General features: G+C 40.3%; 1 protein-coding gene across 1 annotated transcript in view; it reads left to right on the forward strand.

Moving 5' to 3' along the window:
- The window catches only part of Fgd6 (FYVE, RhoGEF and PH domain containing 6), a 114,428-nt gene that overhangs the window by 69,410 nt on the left and 22,792 nt on the right, over positions 1 to 22,226 (forward strand). Inside the window, exons 8-11 of the mRNA XM_021647833.2 lie at positions 2,098 to 2,185; positions 17,258 to 17,308; positions 21,386 to 21,444; positions 21,525 to 21,596. Of these exons, the coding sequence (XP_021503508.1) occupies positions 2,098 to 2,185; positions 17,258 to 17,308; positions 21,386 to 21,444; positions 21,525 to 21,596 (270 nt within the window). The remainder of the gene's footprint in view (positions 1 to 2,097; positions 2,186 to 17,257; positions 17,309 to 21,385; positions 21,445 to 21,524; positions 21,597 to 22,226) is intronic.

Raw genomic sequence — 22,226 nt, forward strand, 5'->3', positions numbered from 1 at the left:
AAGGTTTCACTGTAGTCAAGCTGGCCTCAAAGGACCAGCTCTCAGGTCCCATCTCCTGGGGACAGTGGCTCATACCTGTGCTACCAGCACTTGGGAAGCTGAGGCAGAAAGATAAGGAATTCAGGGTCATTCTCAGCTACATAGTGATTTCCAGGCCAGCATGGACTACATGAATCCCTGTCTAAAACATAAAACAAGGACTGGGTGGCTCGGAGGGTAAGAGCACTTGCTCCCAATCGCTACCATCTGAGTTCAGTCTCCGGGACCCCACATGTGGATTGAGAGAATTGACTCCTGAAAGTTGTCTTCTGACTTCAACATGCAGGCTATGGCATGTGTGCACCCAATACCAAACACATATGCATACATGTGTGCATGTAAGTTTGCACAGGTGTGCACACACACTAAACTAATGAATAAACAAGTAAGTAATCTTATTTTTTAAAGCCTGTGGTAAAATGCACACAGTGTAGACTTATGAGATTAGCCATTTTAAGTGTGTAATTCTGTAATATGAAGTATGTAGACAATGTTGTGCAACCATTCTTCAAAAGTGTATTTAGTCTTACAAAATTGAGATTCCATGGCCATTAAGCATTAATTTGTCCTCCTTCCCCACCCTGGTCACTGCTATTCTGCCTTCTACCTTGATGAATTTGAATACGAAAGGGATATTTCTTGTTTTCAACCTAATATTTTCTTCCATTTGTCTGATAGCTTCACATACAGTAATGGAAAGGAATATAATTTTTGTTAGATAAGTAACAGTTTTAGCATCAAAGTTAAAAGCTTTATCTTTGCTTTATGTGTGTAAAGCTTTGTGTTTTGCCGGTAAGTTTGGAAAGTTTAGAGGTGCAAACTTGATTTGATTTGAGGTAAAATGATACTGTACATTATAAACCAGACTTGCCTCAAATTTGTTATGCTATCAGGCTTTTCTTGAACCCTGGTCCACCTGCCTCTATCTCCTGAGCACTTTATTACATACTTTTTTAACAGTCAGTTTAGTCTTACTCTGTTTTGAAACTAAAAGTGGTCAGTTAATTCTAGTCATACAAAATAAGAAATGAAAAGTTTCAAAAATATTATAGTATTGTGATCTCTAGTTTATATTGATTTGTGAGACAAATAATTGTACTTTAAAAGTAATTTGTAGTCTCTTCTGCTTTTTCTCTCCTCCACTACTATCTTTATGCTATCCAAAAAAAAGGAGGCGTTACTGGGTATCATGGCATATCCTATAATCCTAACACCCAGAAAGTTGAGACAACAGCATAGAGAACTCAGGGCCAGCCTGAGAGATCTCTCAGTTTGAGAGAGATCTCTCTCAGAAAGCAGTGCAAGGGCACAGGTACATGCTCATTTTGATTTTACCACACAGTAATCTCTTGGACTGGATGGCAATCAGGAATAGACTGAGATAACTATTTTACATGTTAAGTAAAAAGTTTTAAGGAGAATCACATAGATTTATGGCCAAGTCAGAATCTTGCAAGGCTCATGACGGGCCTCAGGCACACTACATGTGCTTGGAATTTTCAACGCCCTGGGTTCTATTCCCAGCACATCCCGTGCCCCAAAGAAATATTATACAGTTAGGTGTGTGCACTCTGATTATGGCTGTCTTTTTTAGGACTTCTCATCCAAAATAGTTTTACTTTCTTCATTCTTCTCAGAGAAGGGTCACTTAATTAGAAAGGCTACTCTTTCCTTTAATTTCTGCCACTCTCCCTAGTACCCTGTTACTCTGAGTAAGAATATTGACCACCGGGCTCTGATTTTTGTTTGATAGTCTTAGATCTGCTTCCTTATTTTAGAGGCCATGTTTTTCCTTCTGGTTTCCTTGAGGTTTGTAGTTAGGACTGTGCCCTGAGTGGAGGCTGGGACCTTCCCAGGAGGGAATGTAGCTGTGGCACCATACTCGGTGAGAGGGTTGTGAACCAGTGCTCTCAGGGCAGCTGCTCAGACACTGATTGGTGAGGTGGGCTTGATGGCTCCAGTCAGTTTCCCTTGCTGTGTAGTCACTGTGTCTCCCAGAAGGAAGCGTCTCTGAATTCTCTACCCAAGTTTACTTTCAATGCTTTTTTCCCCCTTCAGATGAGTCCTCGATGTGCCAACCTGGCCCTGAAGCACTACCTGCTAAAGCCAGTCCAGAGGATCCCTCAGTACAGACTGCTGCTGACAGGTGGGGTCTCCAAACCTTACCAGCCTCGTGACCCTAAGTGGCCTATTTAGCACTGCTTTTCCTAAGCATGTTGTCTTAGTTAGGGTTCTCGTGCTGTGAAGAGACACCATGACTAAGGCAACTCTTATGAAGGAAAACATTTAAAAGGGGCGGGCTTACAGAGGTTTAGTCCATTATCATTATGGCGGGAAACATAATGGTGTGTAGGCAGACGTGGTACTGGAGAAGGAGCTAAGAATTCCACACCGACTCCAGCCAGGCCATACCTCCTAACAGTGCCAGTCCCTATGGCCAAGCATCCAAGCACATGAGTCTTTGGGAGAAAACGTATTCAAACCACTACACATGCCCTCTCCACCTCTCTCTCCATTGACCACTGCTGAGTAGATGAATTACATCATTGGAACTGAACCACTTTTGGTTCTTTGAACAACCAGTGTCCGCTCTCACCTCAGGGCATTGATGTAAGTTGTGCCTTTTGTTCTGAACACTGTTTCCTCATATCAGTCCTCATCCTTGTGCCATTTTACCTGAATATTACTCCCAAGGAGGTAATCTCAACCACTTGGGGGTCCATATGTTCGCATAGCACTGTGTTAGTGACTCTAATTACTTTCCTCTGTTGTTAGTAGGATTGATTAATGAACTAAATTATGTGCATGATCATTAGAATAATTCTTTGGACATAGTAAGTTCTAATAATATTAGCTCTTTTTGGCAATCATAACAGTAGCCCTACTGTTATTATTTGGGTATTCTGACCATCATTTGCAAGATGCTCGACTTCTCTGGCTGGTTTACAAGAGAATGTGAGGTATGATTTGGATGGAATCACAGTTACTTGGGTACTTTTGTTCCCTAGCTCTTTGAAACTTATCATAGTAACAAGTAACATGATATTATTTTTTCCTCGATGAAATAACAGGCTTATAAAGATTAAGTGGTTTGACGTCATAACAAAAGCTAATATACATCATGTCAGTGCCAAGTGTACAATCTGATACACGCTGTAAAGTCTGCAGAGATTTGCTGAAGTGTATTTGGAGGGTGGTATGAGAGAATTATATATATAATTGCACTACACTTTGTATCAAAGTGGATAAGAACATTGAAAGGTCACCACAGCTCACTACATGCTCTGTAGTTTCATGTGGTTTGATGTGAATAGGATTTGCCAAGATTAGTAGAGGAGTGTAGGAACCCTGGAAAAGCAGCATTCGCCAGTTCCCTTGAGGCAGAAGCTTCGGGCCTTCCCGGCTTGGTAGTGACAAGAATGGATGGGAGGGCCTTTTCTTTCGCCCTGTGACCTCACAGCCAAGGTGTGCCCATAGTTAATTTGAATTTCTAACTGCGATCAGGCACTAGACTTCTCTCTGGAATGACATAAAGCCAAGCAAATAATTTGAGGATATCCTGCCCATCTGCATTTGCTTTCCTCTGCTTCTGGCTGAGATTATTAATTCACAGGATGAGAGGAAGTACTGACAGTGTTTTTGCTAGATAAGTCTAAAGCTTTGTCATAACCAGCTACCGAATGGCATCGGCTGTTTCCATAGCTGTGAAATGAGTACTCTCTTTAGTAGCCAAAGACAACTGTGGCTTCAGGCGTGAAAAAGGGAAGATCCTGCTACTGAAAATGAAATGTAAAAGATACCTCTCTCCCCTGTACTATGGCTGGTCTACATAATAAGAAGCTGCCTATGTTTAATTTAGATTACATGCTAAATTATTTTTGGTGCAGAAATAAGAAAAACAAGTTTTTAAAACCGTATGTGTATCTTCCTTTTTTTTTTTTAAGACAAAGTTTCATTGTTTCAAGTTTCACTGAAGCAACAAGGCTTGCAGCAAACTACTTATAGCCCTGCCTCAACCCCTTGAATGCTGGGATTATAGGCATGCACCAGCATACCTGGCTTTTGCATTTCTTTTCATTACATTTACTTATTTGTTTGTTATGTGAGGTGTGTGTATATGTGTGCCATAACATACATGTGAAGGTCAGAGCACAACTTGCAAGAATCCATTTTCTCCTCAGCACGTGGGTCATGTGGATTGAACTCAGGTCATCAAGCCCAGCAGCAAGTGCTTTTATCAACACAGCTTTCTCACAAGCCATTGCCTGGCTTTTGAAAACTTCTCTCTCTTTTTAAATTATTTCTTGAAATTTTGAGATAACAATTTCATCATTTCCTCCCTCTCTTTCTTTCCTCTAGACCCTTCTATATACCCCTCTTTGCTTTCTTCCAAACTCCTGGCCTCTTTCTTGTTAATTGAAGTCTGTTTTTAAGAAAACAGATTTGGGGCTGTGGGTGTGGCTGAGTTTGTAGAGGGCTTGCCTAGTGTGCCTGAAGCTATGGGTTTAATCTCCAGCAATGCATTAACTGGGCTGTGTCTGTAATCAAAGCAAACAGATTTGTTGTTATTGCTTTATAATACCAACACCATTTGAGATTGAATGTTTAAGTCTTTCCTTCCTTTTTGAGGGGTTTGTGAGTTCTTAAATTTTGATTTTTAATGTTGTTTGAGGCAGGGTCTTGCTGTGTAGTCCTGGCTAGCTTGGTACTTGCTACATAGCCCAAATTGGCTTCAGACTCAACATAATTCTCCCGCTTTGAACTAAGGAATACTAGAAAGACAGACACATTCCACTACACTAGTCTCTTGGACTTATTTTCACTTGGGTATTTATATATTTTTAATTTATAGATACAGTCCACATAAGAGTGTAGGCTGGCTAGAATTCATTCTATAGCCCAAGCTGCCTGGAACTTGCAGGAATCTTCTTGCATGTATGTATGTATGTATGTATGTATACTACATGCATGCTTGGTGCTCCCCGAGGTCAGAAAAGGGTATCAGGTGCCCTGGAACTGGAGTCAGAGTCAGTTGTGGACCAGCATTTGGGAGCTGGGAATTGAACATGGGTCCTCAATAAGAGCAACATGGCCTCTCAACTGCTAAGCCATCTCTCCAATCCAGATGTTAAGTCTTAAGTCTGCATCTGTTTAAATGATTAACCGGGATCACATGTTTAAAAAATAAGTTCAGATTACTTAATCCTCCCAACAACCTTGTAATTTCAAACGCATAATGGTACAGTAGTTAAAAGGAAGAATAAGCCTCTATTTGAATCAACTCCTGATGTTGATGATTATCTATCAAAGTACTTGGCAGAAGAGGGGAAGATTCCTGCCTGACTCAGTGTAAGTAGACTTGTGCTTGCCTCGGTTTCTTGGCAAAGTCTGAGGGAGTCTGAGAAATGCATAGATGAAGGACCGGTAGGACAGGATATTTCTTTTAGAGAAAAGTGAGTGGAAATCCCCAGAGGCAGTGGTCTTTGCTGCTGTTTAACCATCCTGTTTTTTCTTGCAATGCTTTCTCCCACAGGAGAACTTCAGTTTCTGCTGAAGTTCTTTTCTCTCTTTTCCCTGAGTAAAAAACTCCCCCAACGCCTTGGTGAGAAACCTTGTGGAACCCCCAGGTGTGAAGCACATGGCCATGACTCAGGTCCCCCAGCAGAAATAAAGTAAATGCACACATAAATTAATTAAGTCTTGGTAGCAGTTTTTTTTTTTTAAATCAACTCAAAATAAGATCTAAAAGGATGTATACACTTGTGTAGTAAAATGTTCGAGGAAACACTGAGTGATTTACCTAATGGATCCTGAATGCTTTTAAGTGTTCTTATGTGTTGGCTAGTCAAGGTTAATGCTTTAGAATTAGGACTTAGTCCTAAGTGTGTGGAGCACTCAATCCCCTGGAGTTGGAACGCATGGGAATTCCGAAGCAGTAGCCAGGGAGCAAGCAGACACTGCCCCAGAAGCAGAATCAGTCTGCTGCCTCTTTCTCAGCTCTTCAAAGAAAGAAGCTATCTAGGTCTCATAGGTCTTGACCAATATCAGACTTGACCAACTGAAAGGTCTAGGAAATGAGAAGTTGCTCCATTTTCTGATGTGCAGTAGCACCAAGAATGTGTGCCGGATGGATACATTACTACAGAGCATTTAAAACTGAAAGCAAGCTTCTATGACTCAGGCTGTTACAGAAGGATTAAACTTCCCCTCCCAGTTACTCCCAGCTAGGATCTCCAGGTTTTCCTTTCCCTCCCAATCCTGCTCCTGTGGTGATCCAGGTCAGGGCTTTCTCCACCCACTGCATGTTGCAGAAATGTCTTCAGACTGGCCAAACCACCTGTTATCCCACTGCGTGTAACCCAGCAAATCATTGCTTCATTTCTTTGCCAAAGATGTACTTTGATTCTGCTTATTAGATTTTGATGATTGGTTTATTTGTTATTTAATTTAGTTACTTATTTATGTTCATGCTGAGGATTGATCCTAGGACCTCAGGCATGCTTTGCAAGTAAGCATTCAGTCACTTAGCTATCCCCAGCCCCCACTGTGTGAGCTAGAAAAGTGGAGAGCACACTTATCTACAGGATAGAGACCTCAGTTCGTAAACTCAGCCTACTCAAATCTTCCTTTCCTTTGCTCTAGTTGTAGTAGGCTTCACTGTCTGCTGAAGCATGTCCTTCCAGGATCAGTCCACTCACACATGAATCGCTCACCCAGCAAATGCTCCTATGGACCTGTCCTGACCTGGACACCTGGGCCTGACAGGCAGAACAGAAATGGCCCTCAGCCCCCAGGCTTTACAGTCATCTCAGAGGCTATGTCCAGCAACTCAGGTTCCCACTGAACTCTTCTTCTTTCCTTACAATTTGTGTGGATCTTGCCACTTGTTATTTTTGCAATGGTCACATTTTTCCTTCAAAGGGTTCTTTTATGTATATAAAAATATGTATGTAATATAAAAAGGCAAATCCCTTTTCATCTTCTATTGTTTGGAAATGACTCAGACCTTTTCAGACTTTTATCTCTACATATATATTAGAATTTTTCTTCATAAAACTTTTTTATTTGTGGAACATTATTACATTAAAGGAAGTTGAATCAAGCAGGATCACTGAGGAGAAAGTATATTGAAAAATATAAATTCTGAAAATCTTTTGCACTTTCACAGTTATGGGGAAACAACAGTCCTTTGAACTTTGATTCATTGTACTTTCTTTGATCTTGTTCAAAATATTTATGTTATATTAAAGTTGTTTTAGAGGTATATTTTATTACTCTTTCCTGTAGTCTTTGTCTTTGACTGAGATGACAATAATTTCCTCTAGCTTTTAGAAAGCCAAGACTTTCCATGAGAATGAGATATTAAAAACACCTGCTGTAGTGTTTGAAGCTGCGAATATGAGTGATAACCAAGCTAGTCTACAGATTTAAAAAGTAAACTAATAGATTACACTTAAAAAAAATCCTTATTGAAAACTTATTCTATTTTACAAAAAATGTATATATTATATATAGCTATATGAACATATATAATACATTATATAATACTAACATTGTATATATTATATATTAATACCAATAATTAGTCATTCATTATATTCTTTGATATAATATCTTTATGTTAAATATTAATATAATAATGAGCATAGTTAATTATTAACTAATTTATAATTATATTGCAATATATAATGAATAGTAGATATATTACGGTATAATATAACATCATAGATTTATATAATATATCAATATAAATAAAATACCTCAAGTATTTTATTTTAAAACTGGAGCTAACTGTATGCATCAAAAATCATTTTACTTGGGCATAGTGGCCCATACCTTTAGTCCTAGCACTTGGGGGCACAGTTCGCCAGCTTTTCCGCATAGCAAGTTCCAGGACAGCCAGGGTTGCATAGTAAGACCCTGTCTCAGAACAAGAACAACACAATTAAACAGGTCATTTGAACACTTTCTATAGGTCAGAACTTGATTTCCAAAGGGTTGATGGTGGTCATATCTTAGACTCCAGACCAAGAATTTACTTTCTCACGAACCCAAAGACTTTGATGGGGCATTTCTATCCATGTGAGATAGGGGATAATGCCATCCTGAATTTGTGTTAATTAGACCACTGCTGTGCTGTTGCAATTCATTTTTTTAATTGTGGTTTTGAGGAAGTCATGTTAAGAGATTCTATTCAATAAATTGTATCTTAGAAATATTTAAAAGCTTTGGGAAGACCTCAGGACCTAAGAAGTAAGCACACCCTGTCTACCTATCTTCTGTTTGTTTCTTTTTGTGGTTTTGTGGCAGTCTCATGTAGCCCACACTGGTCTTCAACTTCCTGAGGAGCCAAGGATGGTAATGGAACTTCTGATCCTCCTGCCTTCACTATCCTAGGATTATAATCTTCCATCTTGATGGAGTACTGGGGATCATAGTCAGGGCTTTGTGCTTGTTAGGCAATTACTCTTGCACCCGAACTACATACTCAGACCTATTCTGGTTTTGTTGTTGTTTTGAGACAGGGTGTCAAGTAGCTCAGGTGACTTCAAATTCATTATATAGCCAAGGATGACCCTGAGCACCCCATCTTCGTGCTTCCACCTCCCAAATGCTGCTTTATAGTCTGTGCTACCTCACCTAGCCAAATGTGCTTTTTTAGTACTGAATTAAATAAGATCTGACGGGAGGATAGATAATTACTATCACTTAGAGGTAGTGCTATTAAGAGTCTACAATATTTTTCATTGTCTGCCGCAACTATAATTTGCATTAAAATGTATGTGACTTCCATGGTGATAGAGTCACAAAGGTTGTTAATACTTCCGGGTTTTGCTACCAGTATTCCTGGTAGACAGAAACTCTTATTTCATTTAAAGGTTAATGAAAATGGGGCTGGGTGTGGTGGTGCACTCATTTAATCCCAGCACTCTGGAAGCAGAAATAGGTGGATCTCTGTGAGATTGAGGCCAGCCTGGTCTACATTGCAAGTTCCAGGACAGCCACAGCTACACAATGAGATGGCGTTTTATAGAAACAAAGCAATAAGGTTAATGAAAGTCAAGTTGCAGACGCCCTGAGTCCCACCAGGGGAGACGGACACAAAGCCATTCTTTCTTCAGTTTTTAGTGCAAGTTTGACCCAGGGTCCCTGGGACTTGTCTTGGCAAAGATTTAGTGAGCAGAATTTGTTGCTAGAGTTTCTCTCACAGTTTTTCTCAGAATCACAGGCTCGTAAGAACTGTTCCAATTATAGAAAACATGGAAATTCAGCTAAACTTGAACTTGCTCCAGCAATTAGGTTTGCTTTGTTCTTCACTTACCTGTTGCATAGTGAACTACACTTGTTTTCCCTAAGCCTGACTTTGCTTTGTTGATGGAGTGGTAGGGACAAATATGGACAAGAGTTTCTTTACAGTTCAGAGTGGCTTAATGTGCTAAGGCCCTTTCTTTGTATTTGAGATCCTCACTTGATCAACTGGCAGCCTTGGTTGTCCAGCCACTAAGAAAAGGAGTCTTTGAAAATTCAGAATAATCCCTGGAGAGGCTTCCTTTGTGGTCTGCCCATTCTAAGATGCACTTCTAGAACTTGGGGTCAGGTTTGTTCATGAGTCCTTTGAAACTTCCTTTTCGAGACCAAAGTCATCAAAATCTTGGGTAGATAGACAAGATTTTTCTTGGCTCTGCTGAGCATTAACGTGCTCAGTTGATGTCCAAGTCCAGTCCCCATTAAGGGACTACATCACCTGTGAAAGGAGCGTTTTTTTACTCACAGAATGGTGTTCCTTGCATTCGAAGCAATGAGTCTGGAAAGAAAAAGAAAACCATAAAGGTCCCTTTTCTATATTATAGAAATGCCATGTTTTTAAAGGCAGGTCTAGGCCACATAGTTAAGGACTAGAATTGAACTGGTGTTCAAAAAAAATGGAAGAATTAATTAGTAATGATCTTACCGTGGCTGGTGTCTGAGACCAGTGTGTCCAGGTTCAGATTGAAACAAGTGTCCACAGATTTCAAAGTAGCAAGGAAACTTCATTCAATAGTACAGTGATAGGACTGATCAGAGTATACTATCAAGAGTGATAGTGAGCCACATGAGTGAGAGAGTACTCAAGAGCCCTGGTTATTGATTGGGACTGTTTTTTATGGGCTCAAAAGGAAATGGGTGCTGATTACTAAAGGGTATACTTTGGATGGTTCCCTATTTTAACTAACAGATTTCAGTTAAATAATTACTTTTTCTATTGTGCAAGGCCCTTCCCAAGATGCAACTGATCTTTCCATATGTACACCTAGTACTGGTATATGGGGGATTAGCCCTAAATATTCTCTCAGAGGACACAGTTTTCCTTAGTACATATTCACAAAATTAATTCAGGCTGAATGTGCCTCTAATTCATATACACAGTGTTGCCAGGAATACCTTTGAATAAAAACCATCTGTGTTTGATGGTTGTTAGTGTTGTCCTGTTCTACAGTGTGGAGTGGACTGGATATGTAGCTGATGCAAGAGGTCCTAAGCTGCTAGGTGCATTGTTAGAAAAGTGTGTATGTGCTTTCTTGTAATACCAGCACCTGGGAGGTGGTAGCAGGAAGGTTAAGAGTTCAAGGTCAGCTGAGTATGAGACCACCCTTTTGAGAATGCTTTTCAAAATCATAATTTTAAAACATTTCATAATTATTCCTCCAAAAGTAATTTGAAATATGGAAAAAAAACCAAATTATCAAGATGATGATCTATGCTACTTAAAATGATCACACCATGTATCCAAATCTGTTAATTTTCAGGAATGTGATAAGATACTATTTTTAACATCAACTGTGCCTAGACCACAGATTTAAGACAATTGTCAGGGAATAAAATAGAGAAGGAAATCCTTCGTATTGCTAAGACACATCAAGCATTTATAAAGCCAGAAGGAAATCAGATTTATACTGATACTGCTAGTGGTAACATACACCTGCAACCCCAGCACTCAGGAAGCTGAGGCAGGAGGATGGAAGGCTTTAGGACAGCCTATGCTACATAGCAAGACACTGTCTTCTTGAAGAAAAAACAACAACAACAACAACAAAATCAAGCTTTCTGGCTCATGCTATAATTATGGAGGCAGTGTTGAACAGGAATTCAGCCTAGTTTGGGCTGTATGAAGACCTGTTTCAAAGAGAAATGCTGTATAGATTATTTGTTTTTGTTTTTTGTTGTTGTTGTTGTTGTTGTTGTTCTAATTTAGTTGTTTCATGCCACAGTAGAGTCTTGCTGTTTTTCCTCAGTCTTGTAACCCTCGTGCCTCAGTCTCCTGGATATCTGGGGTTACTGGCATATGACAGCATACCTAGCCAGCCTAGTTCTTTCACATATCCAAAAGTACTGTAGGAACTGGTGGCCCATAGTGGTAGAATGCTTGCTTAACCTGAGCAAGGCCTGAGTTCGATCTCCAACACCATAAAAATGAACGGATCAAACACAAATGCAATGAAAAAAAAAGTTGCAAGATTGTTCTCTAGGTAGACATTACTAGACCATGGGAGTAAGAATTTCTTAAAAAAAAAAATTCATACAATGTATTGTGATCAGTTTTCCCCTTCATGATCTCCCAGATCCTCTCCATCTCCCCACTCATCCAACTCCATGTCAAACAGACACAAAACAAACAAACTAGAATAAAACAAAACAAGCAAACAGAGTAAATAAAGAAAAAGCATGAAAAACACACACTCAGACATATACCCTGCCTTATGAAAACTCAAAATTGGAAACCATAATATATAAGGAAAAGACCTAAAGATAAAAAAGATGCCCAAATAAGGCATTGTAAGACAAAAGAAAATCTCCAAAAATACCCTTGAGTATGTTTTGTGTTGGTTATTTACAGCTGAGCATGGAGCCTGCCCTTAATTGTGGTTTATAATTTTTTCTTTGTGAATGATTATCAATTGGAGATAGCTTCTGAATCAGGAATGGGAGCTTGTGCCCACTTCCCCTCTCAGCACTGGGACCCCATGAAAGCCTTATGTAGGCTATGTAGGCCCTGTGTATGCTTCCAGTCTCTGAGTTCATATCTGTGTCAGTCCTGTTGTGTCTAGAAGGCTGTGTTTCCCATCCCCACTGGCTCTTACAATCTTTCCCCCTCTTCAGCAGATTTCCCTGAGCCCCAAGGGGAGGGATTTGATGGAGACATCCCATTTAGGATTAAGGATCTAAAGATCTCACCCTCTCCCTCTCTGCACATTGTCCAGCTGGAGGTCGCTGTTAGTTCCCATTTCCTGCAGGAGGATGATGGCTGAACGAGACATGAATCATTTCACATAGCAGAATGTTGTTAGGAGTCATCTTATTGCAGTGTTCCTTTAGCAGAACAGTTGCATTTGTTTTTTCAGGGGAGTCAGAATTTCAGCCTCTGATGCCTTAAAAAGAGCTCTAGGAATCCCTCCCTAGCTGCCTTGAAGAAATCAGTCTTGTAGCTTGACATGTGGACATTTTTTTTTTTTCTATTTCAAATGACATGATCTTTGGAGAGGCACAGTATTGTTTCTAACTTTGGGACTTTGTAAAACAGGCTCATTGCAAGGGTTGATAACCTTTCTCAGGATCTGGTTACTCATGTGCTGCTAAACTCACCATGAATTATAGAGGAAAGAAGAAACCTGAACAAACACATCAAGCCTTGTCCTCCAATTTGGAACATTTTACTCTGGAACAATACTCCTCCCAAGTTCAGTTCCTGTGCTCTGCCACCAGCTGCTTTCAGCACAATCTGTGTTTGAAGGCACAAAGTCCTAGACTCCCACCAATGATGGAAATTTAGTGAAGGTTAGCCTCTGAGCAGTTTCTAATTTTAGTTGGTTATTGGTTGGTTATGATTAAGAGTGCAAGGCTTACTAGAAGCTCTGGTGTAGAAAATGTAGAGCTTCAAGAAGATGAAGCATGTTAGGGCCCATCCTTTCATCTTGGACCTTTTGTGAGTAGCAAGTTACCTTTCTATGAGCATCCCTTGAGGTTGCACATGGGTGTGTTTCAATTTGTTTTGCATTACTAATGTTAAGGGACAAAATGCTCCAGAGTTAATTAGCCAATGGTGCCACCTGGTGGTCCAAGAGTACATTTTGTGATGTCCGCATATCAGTAAATTAATTCTCGTTTCTCTTCCTCTTCTCCAGCCCATCTCTAACACTGTCTTTGTCTCTAAAGATTTCCACCTCCTAAATGCTGAGGTTACATGTGTGCACCACCACTCCTCTTTTTTTTCTTTACTGGTTTTGATTTAAAATAGCAACAGTAGTCTCTTTGGGGTTTGAGACACACACACATATAAAACAATTCTTTAAACTATGTTTAATTTGTTTAGGCAGGGGCAGGCAATTCATGATGTTATAGATCTAACTTGGCAACTGAAACAACTGCCTGCCCATATGATTCGTGTGAACGTTTCTGCAGGGCCAGGCCCCAAATGGGAGATGGTGACCAATACCTATGAGTATGCAGGTCATCTGTCTAGCCTTCTTTGTTGCTTTCACCGCAGCTGCAGCCAGTCCTGGGGTAGCCGGTGGTTTCAGTGCTGTCTGACTCACACTGATCAGTCATCCTCCTCATGGTGCTGCCAAGGTCTCAACTGATTCATAACTGTTGAAGGAAATCATGAATGGAAGCGTAGATTAGCTGCAAAGCTGAATTGTAGAGACCAATATCACATTTTAAAAATTAGCAGGAAGCTGACTTATCTGCATTCCTTCCTTGATTAATAGCTTGTTGTAGTGGGGCTGGAGAGATGGCTCAGGAGTTAAGAGCACTAGCTGCTTTTTCAGAGGACCTGTGTTCAATTCCCAATACCCACATGGCAGCTCACAACTGTGTATTTCCAGGGGGTCCCACACGCTTACAGACATGCGTGCAGGCAAAACACCAGTGTACGTGAAATAAAGATAAATAACTTAAAAAATAGCTTATAGTAGCAACCTCTTTAGTATATTTTCTTTATAGCGTCTGTACTCAACCCCTGTTCTTTAAAAGTTCATGTTGGGCAGGCCAGCAGCCCAATTTGAACACTAGCCCAAACCAAAACCAACTAACCAAACAAACAAACAAAATGCAATTTAGATGCTTATCTGGCTCTTGAAAATGATCCTGAGGTCAGGATTTTGTAATATGCCTGTCTTCCAGGAAGCTTTCTGGGGATAAAGAAATTATTCCATTTGTAGGAATCTACTTCTGTATAGATGAACAAGAACTGGAAAAAAAAAAAAAGAGGAACTTGCCATAAGTCTGACGTTTAAGTAAATTTGTTTCCCTGTCCAGATTCTTCAGCTAACTACAATCTTAAGAAGAAAAACCGCTTGGGTGTTAAGAATATAAGAATATCTACTAAAAAGGGAAGTCTGGGCTGGCAAGATGACTCGGGGTGAAACATGCTTACTGTCATGCCTCATGACCTGAGTTCAGTCTCAAAGCTCTTGGTAGTAGGAAAGAATGGGCTCTGGGCGTGGTAGCACACACCTTTAATTCCAGCACTTTGAGTCAGAGGAAGGTGGATCTGTGTAAGTTCAAGGCCAGCCTGGTCTACTATTGGAGTTCAGGACAGCCATGGCTACACAGAGAAACCCTGTCTTGAAAAACCAAAGGGAAGGGAGGGAAGGAACAAACTGGCCCTTAGAGTTTATCTTCTGACCTGCATATGTACATCACAGCATGCATGTGCCTCACACAAGTACAAATATAGCAAACAAACAAACAAATAAATGTTAAAAAAATACAAAGGATAAGTTTGTCAACCATAACAGTTGTTTTCTTTGCTTTTGAGACAGGATCTCACTGTGCTGGAGGGTGGCCTAGAATTCATTAGCCTCCCCTGTGCAGGAATTACAGGCATGACACTATACAGCGTCTCAATACTGACACTTTTAGCCATAAAATTGTTAAATACAAACTCATTGAACGTGGCTTGTATGTGGGATGCATTCTGAGTCAAGGTAAGAATAGCTTGTTTTGTTTTATTGAGACAGAGCTTCCCTCTGCCACCCAGGCTAGCCTGAAATTCATCATGTCATCTAGGCTAGCCTTAGATCCCTGGCAGTACTTTTACTTCAGGCTCCTGAGCTAGAGTAGTAGGCACAAGCCAACACATCTAGCTTAATAAGCATTGTCTGAGAGGAGGCTAAGCATAGTGTGTAAGCAATAGATTTCAGTCATTTTTTGTGATTTTTTTTTTTTCATATTTCATCAGAGGCATGCCATGTTCTCTGTGTTTGGGCTGCCTTTAGTTCTAAATTTCTAGTGACCTGCCCTGGCAAGATGTAGGTATTGTCATGCCTCAAGGACGCTTACTATGGTTATATACAACATCTTAGCAGGTTTATACTACCAGGCTGGGTATTTATAGTATGTATATCCAGACTCCATGGGCTCTTAGATCATTATCTCAAGATTCAGGAAGTTTCAACACTTTGAGTGTATCTGTTGTTACATTTGGAAAACCACTACTAACATCCAAGTTTTCATATTTGCTTGTGAGCACATCTTCTGCATGAATCTCCATGCTAAAATTATATCCGTTGATGATATTGTTAAACAGAGACTGGGTCTGATACGCCAGTTTTCTACCATGCTTTTCCTCCTATCGTTTTCTGCACTTCTACAGGCGTTCTAGTTCAGCCTTTATTGAGAATGTGCTGGTGTTCATGGGTAATGGGATATGAATCTTACAAATAAGAGAAGCATAGAATAACCGCCATGTCATGTTCTGTTCAAAGGAGAAAACAATGCTTTTAAATAGAAAGGTTTATAGGAGAGGGGCATCTCAGAAGAGCCTTGAAAACTATCAGTTGGAGAACAGGGATGTAGTTTAGTGATTGACCATGTCTGAGGCCCTGGAGTTCACATCACACACACATACACGCACACACAACTATCAAGACGGTGAGTCAGATTTTATTTGCCAAGATAGAAGAAGGCATTCAAAAGGAGAGCAGTTAGTGACAGAAATCATGGAGCCAGGAAATATATGGGAAGTGTTTGAATTGTTCCCAACCAAATTTGGGTTGTGAACAAGGGGTCCGGGTTAGGTAATAGCAAGAAAGTCAGTAAAGTAAGTAACAGACCGTGTGGTAAGGGATAGTAAATTCTAAAGAAAAAAGTTGGATGGATAACAAGGACATCCAATATTTCTCAACAGAGATATTAAAGAGTTACCAGATAGAGCCTTTTCCCATAAGTCACGCTATACCGTGTTGTTTATGTTGTTTATATACTATCTTCAGCTAGCCCGGGGTTTCTGGACCTCAGCCACATTGAAATTTGGATCATCTACTGTGAGGCTGTATCAAAGATGAATCCCTAACCTCCACACCAGATGCCAGTAGCGTCCCTTCTCCCTGGCTGTGACAGTGGAAATTGTCAGCAGACACTGTCTGATGTCCTCTGAGGGCAGAAGTCTGCATTTGGAAAGTACAGGTTTAGAACACGTGGGGAGTTGCTTTGGTATTCTGAGTACTGGTAGATTCTTAGGTTGAGAAATCTGTAATTTGGGCCTTCAGTGTATCAGTGCCTTGAGGTTCAGTATTAGATCTTGAGGTTAAGGTATTTCATGTTTGGTGGAGTAAACATTAGGGAACCTGGATTGAGTTCTTTGACCCGGGACAAAAAGAGTTTTATGACTTAGTCATATGATACTAAACTTTTTTTTTCATGGTTTTTGTTGTTGTTTGATTTGGCAAGCTCTCACTGTGTAGCTCAGGTTGTATTGGCCTCTCACTGTGTAGCTCAGGTTGTATTAGCATCAGACATTAGACACTCCTGCCTCCTGCTTCTGGTCAGAGGTGAAGTTATAGATGTGTTCTCCAAGCCTTGCTGATTTCTTACCTAAATGCTTATAGTTCTCAACCTGTGGGTCTCAACTCTTTCACAGAGGGACTCCTAAGACTATCAGAAAACACAGATATTCAAATCAGTGGCAAAATTACGGTTATGAAGTAGCAATGAAAACAATTTACGATTTTGGGGTCACTGCAACATGAGGCACTATAGTAAAGGGTTATACCATTAGGAAGGTTGAGAACCACTCTCTTACACAGTCTTTGCAGTTCTGGTTCTGTACACCTGATTGCAGGGTTTTGTTCTTCCACAGTTGGGCTAAAAATAAAACTGAAGTTTTAAATTAAAAAGATGAGTTAGGAATTGTCCATACTGCATTGTTCTAAATACTCTTGATTTGTTTCTTTTCTAGATTATTTAAAGAACCTTCTAGAAGACTCTGTAGATCACAGAGACACAAAAGGTAACTAACCTTTGCAGTCTTACCTTGTGTATTTTGTTTACTTAGTTAAGCTTGGAAAGGAAAGATACGCTAAGAACAAAGCCCTTATGTGAAACCTGTTTTTAAAGGTTCCCTTGGGCAGATGAAACTGGATCTAGGGGAAGTGTCGGCGGCAGGTGATGGCGGTCACAGGAGACCCACAGGCTGGCCTCCAGGAGAGTGGATGGGCCTGGCCTCGCCAGGAAGCCCCTTTCTTGTGTGTACCATCACTGCTGTGGTGTCCAGTGTTCTGTCTTTCTGAGCTAGAGACTGAACCAGATGACTCATCAGGTCATTTCAAACTTGAAAGTGAAGTGACTGCACTGCAAGACAAGGATGAAGTTTAAGGCAGGCCCAGTGACATACTCATGTAACCCCAGTACTTGGGAAGCCAGGACAGGAGGATCTCCAATAGTCTGAGGCTAGCCTGGGGTGTGATTGACACCCTGACTATAAACGAAGCAACCCACAAAAAGATAAAATCTAAACTATCTGTCGAACATTATTGCTAGAGGCTTAATACCTTCCTTCCATCTCACATCTTAACCCCTCCTCCCCAAACACACAGGTTTTGGAGACAAGATTTTACAGTGTATCAGAAGCTGACCTCATACACAAGGTCTTCCCCAGCTTGAGGATTACAGTTAGGTGCCTCCATACTTGACCTTTTCAGTAAGGAAAATAGCCTAAACGACACAAGGAAGTATCTTTTTCTCCCTGCCTTGACATCTCGGATTAACTTTGGTTAGGGTTTCTGTTTAATGCTCATATTACCTCTTCAGGTGTCATAGGCTTATCTTTGGTTCTTCAGAAATTCATTAAACAAGTCCATGTCCACTCCATTAATTTATGATTTTTGATCGTATCCTTATGTATTCTATATAGCTTCAGATTTAAAACTTGAGTGAGTATGGGGGCTCAGTGGTTAAGAATACTTATTCTTGCAGAGGACCCAGGTTCAGTTCCCAGTACCCACATTCTGGCTCATAGTCATCCATAACTCCCAATTCCAGGGGATCTGATGCCCTTGTCTGGCCTCTGCAGGCACTAGGCATGCATCCATTGTACATACATGCAGGCAGAATACTCATACACATAAAATATTTTTTTAAAAATTGAGCTTGTTTCAAAGCTATTTTTAGAGATTTATAATTATTGTCGCATAGTCATTTTATGTGTTCTCTAGCTTCTATTTGTGTTTTGTTGTTTTGTTTTTGTTGGCTTGGCTTAATTTTTTTAAACAAGTTTTAATTGTAGCATAGCTTGGCTTAAAAGTTGCTTATAGCCAAGGATGACCTTGAACTTCTAGTCCTTCTGCCTGTATGTCCTAAGTACTGTTGTTACAGATACTTGCCACCAAGTCTTGCTATTTTGTTCTGAGGAAAAATAGCCTTGAACTCATGATCCTTGCCTCAGCCTCTTGAATGTGGGATTTACAGGCCTGTGCCTCTACTCTCAACTTATGTCTTTGATGTGGTTGTTCGTGATACTATAAATTCAATTCGGGACACATGCTAAGCAAATGCTCTACCACTGAATGATACCCATAGCCCAGAGTTATTACTAGCATTTTATTTTAAAAGAAAAGTTTTGGGGCTGGAGAGATGGCTCAGTGGCTAAGAGTACTGCCTTCTGTTCTAGAATTTCCAGCATCCACACGGCAGCTCACAACTGTCTGTAACCTCAGTTCCAGGAGATCTGACACCTTCATACAGACATACTTGCAGACAAAACACCAATGTACATATAAAAATAAATAAATCTTTAAAAAAAAAAAAAGAAAGTTTGAGATTGCCTAAATGATGTTCCATGTCTTCAGTAAAAGCATTGCTCCAGTTGATGAAGAAACTTAAAATCACCATCAAATAACTAATACAGGCAATAGCTTTAAAGTAAGGATGCCCTCAGCTGTACAGAGTTATTTGGGAAGAGGAAAACATGATAGTTGTAGAGGCAGAGAAGATGGCTTAGGGAAAAGCAGGACTGTAGATGAGCTGGAATGGGCAGGAGGAAGAATAGGCATTGCTGACCTGAGGTTACGTCAGCAATACAGTGTTCACTCAACATGCACAAGGCTTTGGTTTGTTTCCCAAGACACTCCCCCCCATACCCTTTTTATAGTGACCTTGGCAAACAGAGTCCCAAGAGACTTCTGTCACATATCTCAGGACTTCTGCATTCAAGAAAGTAGTCATTGATTCCATAGGTGAAGCAAGTAAAGATTTCAAGATAAAGGATCTCCATCCATGGAGTTATCCACTTTCAAAGAGGCACAGATTAAATAAGCAGTGAACAGTGAGATGCACTGTGTGCTCAGAAGCAGAGCTGTAAATGGTGCAGAGGGCAGCTGTGGATTGGACTGTACTGGGGTGAGAGAAAATTAAGCAAATAGATCTTTCAAAGAAAGCCAATCTAAAGTGGTAGAGTCATCAGCATCTCTTAAGGAGATATTCATGTGAAGATCATGTCAGGTGCATACGTTCTAGCATGTGGTGGGGTTTGCTATGTAAGGAAAGCCTCCTTTCCTTGAATAACAGAGATAAGGTTGGGAGTGTAGCTCAGTAGTAGAGCCCTAGCCTAGCATGAATGAAGCCCCAAGTTCCACCTCTAGCCTCTCTCTCTTTATCTCTCTCTCTCTCACAGTTTTTAAATAATAGTGAAGAGAACACATGTTTAAGGAATACAGAAACCTTTAGGGTTGGTACTATATAGAGTACCCAAAACCAGGCATGGTAACAGCAACATTCAAGATAAGGCCAACCTTAGCTACATGAGAACTAGCTAGAACAAATATTTAAGGCCAGCTTTGGCTACATGAGAAATAGCTGGAACAAGGATTTAGGCCAGCCTTGGCTATATGAAAAATGGCTCCTTTGTTGCTGAACACTTACTTACATAAAGCTCTTGGAGAGCATGGTTTCCCCTTTAATGTTTCTCCTGTTTGTCTCAGAATGTCCCAGTCATATGTGCAGGGTGAGCATCTTTGTTTAGGTTAGTGACAGTTAAAGGATGTGAACTTCTCTGCCAGTGGGACCTTTCTTGTCATTTTGATAAAGTATCCTTATACTTGTTCTTTATGCAATATTCTATCTTGGATGTGACACAGCCACATCCCCAGACAAAAGTAGCTAGGTGTGGTAGTACATGCCAATAATCCCAGTATTACCCCAGCTGAGGCAGAAGGACAAGCTGAATACATACATGCTTACTTACATACATACATATATGCTTTTATAGGTAAGTATAAAGATTCTGTGGTTGGAACATTTTAAAATGCTTGTGAAAGGCAAAGGACTAGTACAAATTACAAACCAAAAATTGTCCCATGAAGCTAAATCACCCAGCATACAAACTGATGCTTGAAGATTCTATGCTAAGGTCTGTTTTATTTCTGTGTGTTTTATTCTCCCTCCTTCTCATCGCCTTCCCTCTTGTCCCTCTCTTCCTTCTTTCTCTATTGAGGATGAAACCAAGGTCTCCCATTTCTCTTATTTCTAATTCACATCTCTTTAAATCAGTTTCCTAGAGGAAGGCTGAACCCCAGCCCTCTTCTGCTTTTGTTTTGAAGACTTTGGTTTATTGGTGTTCAAATTGAACCAGGGCCTTTGGCATGTAAAGTATAAGCTATATCACTAACTTCCAACCTCTCACTCTTTGTTATTTCTCATAAGTCCTGCTTGCTTTATCAATCATTTCTCAAGACAGTTTATATTAGGGAAGACCTTAGTGACTAGGTAAAATCCTGTTCTTACCCTTGTAGCAGAGTAATCGTATCTCAGCAAAACCCAGCCAGTCCTGACACATGATCTGTGATCTCCTTAGGGTCTAGACTTTGATTTGTTCATTGTTTATTTTGCTTTGTTTTTGCCTGTTTTTCTCTGCTTATCTTCTCACTGAATCTTAATGTCTATAGTTCTGGCTACTCATGGGCAACCAAGGTTCTCCCACGTTTTAGTTTCTGTGTAGTGGGTATTTTGTCAGCCAGAACTGCGTAATGTTGGGAATGTGTTTGCTTCATTGTTAATGACCAAATGCCCTTTCTATTCGTGTACATTTTAGATGCCCTAGCAGTTGTGATAGAGGTAGCTAACCATGCCAATGACACCATGAAGCAAGGGGTAAGTATCTGGGAGTGAAGGGCTGTACACTGTGGAACCTGGAAGCCCAGCCATTACATGCTCTGCCTTGTCTTCTGTAGGACAACTTTCAGAAGCTTATGCAAATTCAATACAGCTTAAGTGGACACCATGAAATTGTGCAGCCTGGGCGGGTAAGTGTTTTCGAATGCCTTCTATAGTAATACAGTGTGTCTGGGTACTGACTACAGCTATTTTTATTTTAGTTTTGAAAATGAGTTATGCTAGTCTTCACTGACCTAATACACATTCTGTCCACTCAAAACAGTATGATGTAAGTCTCGGTGACAAGCAGTCCAATTCAATTAGGAGAGAGGCAGAGGACCCCATGGAGTTCCAATAGAGTGATTTAATGGGATCGTTTAATTGTGTAATACCAACTGAACTCACATAGCTTTGAAGGCAATGCCATCTAAAATCTTTAAGCCTAGAAGGGAACAAGATTGCTGTTTCACTGCTCCTCACAGAGCAAGGAAGTGGTCTAAGAAATGGAGTCAGGGAGATGTACAGTGTCATCAGGCTGTTACATGTGCTCAAGATCAAGAACACAAAGGCAGCTGTGTCAGTCTACTGAATGTCCCCGGGGCTAGCACGGGATTTATGAGACCGATTGTCATGCCTGAGTACTTTTCAAACTTTCTTCATCACTTTTGGCTTCTTTCCCTTTTTATCTTTTTAACAACAACAACAAAAAAATAAGTTATATTTGTGTGTGTGTGTGTGTGTGTGTGTAGGTCAAAGGACAATTGTTGGGAGGATGTTCT

Source organism: Meriones unguiculatus, chromosome 2, assembly GCF_030254825.1.
Source record: "Meriones unguiculatus strain TT.TT164.6M chromosome 2, Bangor_MerUng_6.1, whole genome shotgun sequence".
NCBI classification, from domain to species: Eukaryota; Metazoa; Chordata; class Mammalia; order Rodentia; family Muridae; genus Meriones; species Meriones unguiculatus.